The 9,077-nt window shown below is 37.4% G+C and overlaps 1 protein-coding gene across 1 annotated transcript; it reads left to right on the forward strand.

The window, feature by feature from the left end:
* The first annotated feature begins 7,220 nt into the window (after nt 1-7,220).
* LOC109176853 lies at nt 7,221-8,513 on the forward strand. Its single transcript, XM_019326248.1, has 2 exons — nt 7,221-7,845; nt 8,275-8,513. Exons 1-2 carry the CDS (start codon nt 7,221-7,223, stop codon nt 8,511-8,513), a joined length of 864 nt encoding a protein of 287 aa, XP_019181793.1.
* Nucleotides 8,514-9,077: the final 564 nt, after the last annotated feature.

The following is a 9,077-nucleotide window of genomic DNA, read 5'->3' on the forward strand; positions in this document are numbered from 1 at the left end:
CCGAAAGCAAAACAAAAGAAACAAAAAAAAGAACGAAACAAAAGAGTAAAAAAAAAACACAATGAAAAGGAAAAGAAAGAAAGGAAAACGAAAAGGAAAAAGGCGTGGAGGCCATCTTCTGCAGCTCTGTACGTGTCAGTGTGTTGTTACCATCAATCAACCGCATATCCCATCCCCAAGTTGCCTAAGTAAAAGTTGATGGTTGAATCCGCATTCTATGTATATAAGAGAATGGTCAAAGTGCTTTCGGACTTCCAGCGAATATGTATATAAGAGAGTGCTTTAAGAGAAAGATAGCAGAGGACAATGTGCCACGTATATAGTTCCTTCGTCTCTCCAAAGAATAAAAGCAAAGGTTCTTCTTTCATCATACTAAGAGCATCTACATCAGTTGGAGAGATTTAAGAGTTATTTGTGGGCCCCAGCATCCACCTCATTCTCCATTATCTCACTCAATCACAAATAACTCTTCTCCACATCAGTTTTAAGTTTTCTCTCAGTTATTTGTGGACCCCACCATTTAACTCACTATATTTTAATTATTTATTTATCCATTTTATTTATAAATTTATATTTTATTTCTTTATCTATTTTACTCCAACATGCCTACGAAAATGTACAAAATTTGCAAACTGGAATTGTTAAAAAATAATTAAATAAAAAGATAATTAAAGTTAATTACTTAAAATAAATTAAAGTACATAAAAATTAAAATACAAAGCGATTAAAAAATACATTGAAGTACATAATAATTAAAATACAAAGCGATTAAAAATAAATTAAAGTAAATAAAAATTAAAATACAAAGCGGTTAAATTAATTGTCGTTGTTGCTCCATATATGCTCAACCAAATCCGCGCGGAGTAGATGATGCAATTGCGAGTCATGTAACTCGGCATTTCTTTCTAAATAGTGTTGAAATTCTTCGGTTGATCCTTGCGATGCTTCTGTTGTTGCTTCATTTTCTTCGCCTACCCAAGTAGTTACGTGTTCACCTTCATCCTCAACAATCATGTTGTGTAAAATAATGCAAGTATACATTATTTCTTTCAAAGTGTTCCCTATACCAAAATCGTCCAGGACCTTTGACCATTGCCCATCGAGCTTGTAACACCCCAAATGCCCGCTCTACATCTTTTCTAGCCACTTCTTGTTTTTGTTTAAACAATATTCTTTTGGGGTCTGCTGGACATGGAAAACTCTTCACGAACACCGACCATTGTGGGTAGATACCGTCTGTCAGATAGTAACCTCTTTTGTACTCCATACCATTCACAATAAAATTAACCTCCGGTGCATTTCCTTGCAACATTGATATCATTCATAGCACCTGCGACGCCGAAGAATGCATGCCATATCCATAAGTCTGTTGATGCGACCGCTTCTAGCATAATTGTTGGAACTCCATGATCGCCTCGTGTAAATTGACCTTTCCACGCTACTGGACAATTTTTTCACTCCCAATGCATGCAATCAAGACTCCCTAACATCCCCGGAAAACCGTGCTTTTGTTCATGCATGTGAAGCAATTTAGCGGTGTCTTCTGCATTTGGCCTTCTCAAATATTGAATGCCAAAAACTTCAATGACACATCGGCAAAATTGAAATAAGCATTTTACCGCAGTTGTTTCACCCATTCGTAGATACTCATCCATTGTGTCCGTCGGTGAACCATATGCCAATTGTCGAATGGTCGCGGTGCATTTCTCTTTGTTGAAAATATTCATACCGACTTTGCAATGCATTGACTATGCTTAAAAATAATTCTTTCCTCATTCGAAAACGTCGGTGGAAGATGTCGTCCGGGAACACTAGATCATCGGAAAAGTAATCAGCGACTAAACGATCGTGGCCTGCCGCACGTTCCCGATTGTAGTATCATCATTTCGATTTCGGGTTGGAAGAACTTTGATGTTGTTGAACTAGCTTTGTCAACCGCAACATGTGCTTCATAATTTCTTCTTCAATTTGTACTTCAAGTTCTTCAATTCGTTCTGCCATTGAATCATCACTGCTGTCATCACTACTAGCACCATCCATAGGATCCAAATTAGGGACCTCCATAGGATCCCAATTAAGATCCCAATTAGGAGGGGGTGATGACATTTTGCTAGTATAACAAAAATAAGAATATAGAAGTGTAAGAATTTGAGTGATGTAAATGAGATTAGTGGTGAATAAGTGTAGCATGCAAACATTTATATATATATATATATATATATATATATATATATATATATATATATATATATATATATATAACATTAAAGTTGTCGTTGGCATCTATCCGTTGCTGCAACGGCAACTTGGGAAATAATGGCCCACTAGTTTCAAAACCAGTGAGAAATTATTTTCTCACTGGTTTGAGACCAGTGAGAAAATCAAACCAGTGCAAAATAAGAATAAGTAGAAATAAGGCATACTACATTAACATTAAAATTACTTAAACAACAACATTAGCCTACTTAAACAACAACATTACAAATACAAAAATTGAACATTGGCATACTTAAAACAATATAAATAAAAATCTAGGACCGTTTTCCATTTTGCCGACGTTTCCTAACTTCATTACAATATTCTAAGTGGTCCGCAAGTTGCTGCTCCGTCATGTTTGATGTATCTTTCATTAATATTTTATATTCCTTCATTTCCATTTTTCTATCATCACTTTCCATCTTCCTTTCATCGCTTTCCTTTCTTATTTGCCGATATTTTTCCATCATTTCGCCTAGATTGTCAAATGATCCATGAACATCTTCAACATGATGGTCATTGGAGTAGCGTTCTTGTGATTTTCGTTTCGCTGCTTTTTTCCCTATTGGTCTAGGGAAAACTCCTCCGCTGCCACTTGCGGTACCTGCTACACTGCCACTAGAAGTTTGATTACCGGATGACATACCTAAGGAGAATTGACGCTCGAAAACTTGGGGCTGCCAACTTGGAAGATCTTTCACAATGGCCCAAACGTGTTCCTAGCCAAATTTATCACGACCATGTTTGTGTTTATATTCTTCCAAGGCAAGCACAACAATATCGGCATCGTTGGCACCACTAGGCCGCATTCCTAGTAACTTACAATAAATTGCATGAAAATCCCTGGTTATGCCTGAAATATGACCCCAATGCGCCTTTAATTTTTTACTCGTTCTCCTTGGGCCACCGTTGGGGTGATTGTTGTTGTAATATGCTTCAATGCGGTTCCAAAATGTGTCACCCTTTTGCTCATTGACCCTACTTGAATCTTGTCCGATTGTGGAATAAGCACGTGTCAACATTTTGTCATCCTCGACATTCCATACTTGTCGACGACTCTCCGAATTTTTTGGTGGTGGAGTAATTGTTACTTCATTTTCGCTTTGTGTAGGAAAAGGCGAAAATTGAGTAAATTGTAAATTACCCGGAATTTGGCCGCTTGGTATGTTGATAGGAAATTGAGAAGACCCCGCACATGGAGTGTTTTGAAATATAGGTGGAAATGAAGAAAATTGAAGATTACCCGGAAGTTGGGCATTTTGTGGAAATTGAGAGTTTTGTAAAAATTGAAAATTTTGTGGAAATTGAAAATTTGTTTGAAATTGAGAATTTTGGGAAGATGGTTGAGAAAAAGGAAAATTAGATTGTGAATTTTGATTGGAAGTATTGTCTTTTTCCATTATGATAAAAGAAATTGGGTAGAAATTGAGAGAATAGTAGAAATAAATTGAGAGTGGGATAAAATGTAAAAAAAATTGCGAAGACATGTGGTATATATATATATATATATATATATATATATATATATATATATATATATATATATATATATATTAAGTATCCGTTGCCAGCAACGGCCGGAAATGTGACCGTTGCTGGCAACGGATACAATTCTGGCTGTTGCTCGTCCAGCAACAGCCAGATTTGTATTCAATTGAGCTGGCGGCCACTCTCAATCGTCCGGGCGCGTGTCGCACACGCGCCCGCTGGGTGGTCAGTGAGACGCAATTGCGTCTCACTGCTTTATTTATTTATTTTTTTTAATATTTCTGACATTATGCCTTCATTTGCAGGACAACTATTTTTGAATTATCTTCACCCCACATTAGCTATTAACTCTAGTTGGAAAGAATTCAAACTGAAATAACTCCATATTATCCACTAGTGTGGATGCTCTAAGAGTAACGACGGCTTCCAGTAGAAGCTGTGAGAAACAGAGACAAGCGACATCTACCCACGAAAGAGAATAGAGCTAGGCGAGACACTCCAGCAGTCCGGTGACCTTTGGCAACTCGCAGCGGCGACGGTCGGCATCCGGCAGTAGCAGAAAAAAAAAAAAAACAAGAAGAAAACAAGGCTCCATTGATAAGCTTCAATCTATCTCCAGTAGCGAACTCCGGCTGCAAAGCACCTACGGCGCAACCTTCGGCAACGACGAAACTCCGGCAATCGTTGGTCGTTGACCGGTGACTTCTACAAAAAAAAAAATAAATAAATAAATAAAAATAAAAAAAAAACAGAGAACTCCGGCGAAGGAGCTGAGCGGCATCAACAGTTTTGCGACGGACTTCGGCCAAGACAGCGATGAACCTCTCACGACAGTATAAAAAAAACATAAAAACTCTCCGTCGAAGCGTAGCAGCGAGCCTCCTACGACAGTAAAAAAAAACAAGAGGAAAAGGCAGTCCGGCGGTCTTCATCAACTCCGACGGTCTCCAGCGACTTCAAAAAAGAAAACAAAAACAAAAAATTCCAATGGGCAGCTCCAGCAATCTCCGGTGATCGTTCTACTTGCTGGCACCTTTCACGTTGCTTCTTGTTCTATGAAGTCTGCGGGACTGCTTCCTACATTTATGTTTGTTTTGGAATTAATGCCTAATCTTATCGCAGTTTGACTGGGACTTAATCCAATGAAATTTTGAACAATGGGCTTATCAAGCAAATGGACCTGAACATGAATCATGGATGCATTCTACGGAAATGTTCTAATTAAAGTTTGATATATTATTCTGGCCTGTTAGTTGAGGGCATATCGAAATTTTAAATTTTCGAGACCTTCTCATTCCAAGCATTATAAGTAGGATGTTTCGGCAAGTCTCGAGGGGGCAATTATTAAAATCTGTAAACACAAAAAGTAAACTTTTTATATATTCCACAAAATTCCTTGTACAGTGTATGTATAATTCAATATGCAGGTACAAAATCTCTGTCTAGTCATCTGATTCTTCACTGATGTTATCTATTGAAGTGCCTCCGAGATTCAAATAGCGTAGCCTCCGGGATTCAAGTGGCGTAGCTTCCGGGATTCAATTGGCGTGACTATCAACAACGAACATCAAGAATTTAGAAATAATCACACCTGCAAAGTTTCAAAACACATGCAATGGATTCAAGCTGCCTTAAGGTCCTCAAATGCTTTCAAAAGACTTCAAGATCTTCGAGACAATCGATTCTGCAAAGCTCCAAAGTACCTGCAATGGATTCAAATTGCCTGCAAAATCAACAAAAATGCCTTCAAATCTTCAAGCGTTCTTCAATGCCTTCAAGCTCTTCAAATGCTCTCAATTCCTCTAAGTCTTCAAGCTGCTCAATGCCTTCAAACTCTCAAGCCTTCAAGTGTGTTTTGGAATGAAAACGAAGGCTCTATTTATACTAGAAGCCTAACCAACTTTCCTCAACAAACTCCTCCTTTAATTAATTAATTAATTATTCTAAAAAATGAACCTTGCCCAGAATCAAGTCTAGGTTCATTATTGTATAATCTAATTCAAATTCAAATTAAATTATAATTATCTAATTCAAATATAATAAAATATTATATTTAAATTATAATCATAATTTATAATTCAAATTCAAATATGAAATGGGCTTAGGCCAATTAATTAATTAATTCAATAGCCCAAATCAAATTCTAATTGGGCTAATTAAATTAAATTAATTTATATGATCCAATTAATTAAATTGGCCCAACATTTAACCTCAACGTCGGTTCACCGACCATTTATCAGTCCATCTGTTGGATTCAAATTTTCTGTTTCTACAAATATATATATATATATATATATATATATATATATATATACATACATACATACATACATACATATATATATATATATATATATATATATATATATATATATATATATATATATATATAGAAGAGCGCTCATATATGGTCATGTCATTAGGTGTGGCGGTGTGGTCGTATCTGTGTCGTTGAATCAGTTTTGAAGATTTGAGGATTTTCGCGTGTTTTGGTAAGTGGGAGTATTATGGTAATTACTGTAGCCATTTATAGCGGCCGAGTTCTAGAATACACTAATAACAGTGTTGACAACATGCACCAATAGTGTAATAAAACACACCACATTGCGAAAACTGTATGGTGTATTTATTCATATCTAATGACGCGTTTTTGGTGATGCGTACCTAATTTGTGTATGTTTTTGCTGTGCATTTCATAACATGGATGGTGTATATTTGTATAACAATTGGTGCCGCCGCACTGACCACATGGGAAGGCGTTGTCGCACATGAACTTGGCACCAATGGGAATCTACAAATACACCAGAGTATGACTAATAATGCACCAATTACACAAATAAAACACACAACAATGTGATTTCCCTTATTCCGGTGCCCTATGACGAGTTTACCCTTGCAGTTCGCTGGGTAGGAGAATGTGCGCGAAAATACTAGAAGAATCTTGATTATGTGATTCATTGGATCTATCGAATCTAATGGTCTGTAATTGACCATATGACTACACCTAACAACATGGCTGCACTTGATCGTCCCTCTATATATATATATATATATATATATATATATATATATATATATATATATATATATATATATATATATATATATATATATATATATAAAAGGTGTTAGGACTTAGGACTCTATGTATTTGAGTCAGTCTATGACTCTCTATCCTAGTCTCCTTATGATTCTTCTTGTTTATATACTTATGATCTGTACTTTTGTAATTACATTCATTCAATACAATTATATCAGTTCTCATCTGGTATCGGTTAAGCTAGGGTTTCTTTCCTATGACTGATGGATCTGTTGACTCCTCAGAACGGACTGTCTCGAATGTTGATATTTCTTCGGTCACATCGACCGTGAATTCCTTGTCCACCACTCATCACTTTATCAGTATCCAATTGACCTAGAAGAATTTCTTGTTTTGGAGAGCTCAAGTTGTTCCTTTTCTTGATGGTCACGATTAGATGGGGTTCAATGATGGTTCGAACCCATGTCCGCCGGCTTATCTCCTCGCTGAAGAAGGTATGCCGACACAGTCGAAACCCGCCCATAGAGCTTGGGTTCGGCAAGATCAGGCTCTCTTGTCCATGGTCATGTCCTCGCTGTTTGACGAGGTGATGTCGTTGGCCATCGGACACCACACCAGCCGGTCTATTTTGCAGGCAGTCGTCAATGCGTTGGCTTCGTCGTCCAGGTCTCGGTCCTTGAATCTCCTAGGGCAGTTACAGTCTCTTCACCAAGGAGACAGATCGGTCGCGGACTACATTAGCAAGGCTTGGGTCTTGGTGGAAGACCTCACCCTCGCTGGCCGGTCGATTACCCTTGAGGAGCAGAACCTCTACGTTCTCAAGGGTTTACAACCGGAATTTCGCTCTCTAGCATCCTCCCTTAATATACGTGGACAACCAGTTACGCTCCAGGAGCTTGCTGACCTCCTAGGCACGGAGGAGTTCCTTTCGGGCGGCGAAGCTGGAGGTGGTTCGCCGACTGCTTTTACGGTGCAGCGGGGCAGACAAAAACGTGGTCGGGGTGGCCAATCGCGTAGAGGAGGTGGCAGTGGCGGTGGCCGAAATTGCGGCGACAGGAATGGTAACTGGAAGAATTTGGTTAGCATATGGACCTGATTTATCTCAAGTCAGTGAAACCATCAAATGGTTAGCATATGGACCTGATTTGTTTTTGAGCTGTTATAACTTTTATGACAAATGGATATACATTTTACACCAAGCGACAAGTTGAAAAGAGTGTGGTGCAAAATAGCGGGGGTTACACAAGTAGCATTATCAAAAGATTATTCAAGTGCTAAGGATACTAAACCGATTGATGCTGCTATGTCTTATTATGGTGTGATTGAAGAAATTTGGGAACTTGATTACAAAGTGTTTGAAATTCCTCTACTCTAATGTAGTTGGGTTGATAATAGAAGAGGCGTTTGGATATATTAATTGGGTTTTACTTTGATTGATTTTGAACGGTTGGGCTATCATGATGAACCATTCATACTTGCATCTCACGCAGAACAAGTGTTTTATGTTTCTGATCCTGTTGATAATAAGTGGTCAATTGTGTTACAAAGCAAAAGATCTATTGTTGGTGTTGGTGATGTTGTGGATGAAGAAGAGTATGATCATTTTGATGAAACTCCTCCATTTTCTATTGGTGTTCAGTCTTTACCTTTAGAAGAAGATAACTTTGAAATAAGTTACATGCGTAGCAATCATGAAGAAGGATTGTGGGTTTATAATAGGACATCATAATCTTTTATTGTAAGCTTTTTATAAATTGTTAACTAATTCTTAGGAGTATTTTATTTGAGTTAAAATGCAATATAACATGTTTACTAATAATATTTTTTTTGTTTGTGCAGGTATATATAGATAATCATGCCTGATCAATCTACATTTACTGGCACTACTTCAGATCCTCCTACTTAAGCAACTGAACGCAAAAAAAAAAAAAAAAAAAAAAAAAAGGCCTACAACATGCAAAAAATTGAAAAAAAAAAATTAAAAAAGAAGGCTTCAAAACTTTCAATTCAGTTTGATGAGAGTGGTAGGGTAACCGAAGAACATTCTGCGAAGTTTGCTGCGTACATTGAAACTTTGGTTCGTTCTCGTGTTGATATCAATTTCAAGAGTTGGCGTCATGTAGAACAAAATCTTAAAGATACCATTTGGCGTCATGCACAAGCGTTAAATGAGCATCCACACTTCTTAGGTTCTAGTGGATATGCAAGGAGACGACAATAGTGGATGAATTCAGACCCTCTATCTTCACAATCTTCGTGTACGTCAGTTGGCTCGTCTTTGATGTCCGACGAT

The sequence above is a fragment of the Ipomoea nil genome, unplaced genomic scaffold (genome assembly GCF_001879475.1).
Source record: "Ipomoea nil cultivar Tokyo-kokei standard unplaced genomic scaffold, Asagao_1.1 scaffold0761, whole genome shotgun sequence".
In the NCBI taxonomy this organism is placed as follows: Eukaryota; Viridiplantae; Streptophyta; class Magnoliopsida; order Solanales; family Convolvulaceae; genus Ipomoea; species Ipomoea nil.

Excerpts from the sequence above, each read along its gene's own strand:
- LOC109176853 (XM_019326248.1), top strand. The coding sequence starts at position 7,221 with ATGGGGTTCAATGATGGTTCGAACCCATGTCCGCCGGCTTATCTCCTC. Across the intron at positions 7,846-8,274 it reads AAATTGCGGCGACAGGAATG|AACAAGTGTTTTATGTTTCT; the intron begins GTAACTGGAAGA and ends CATCTCACGCAG.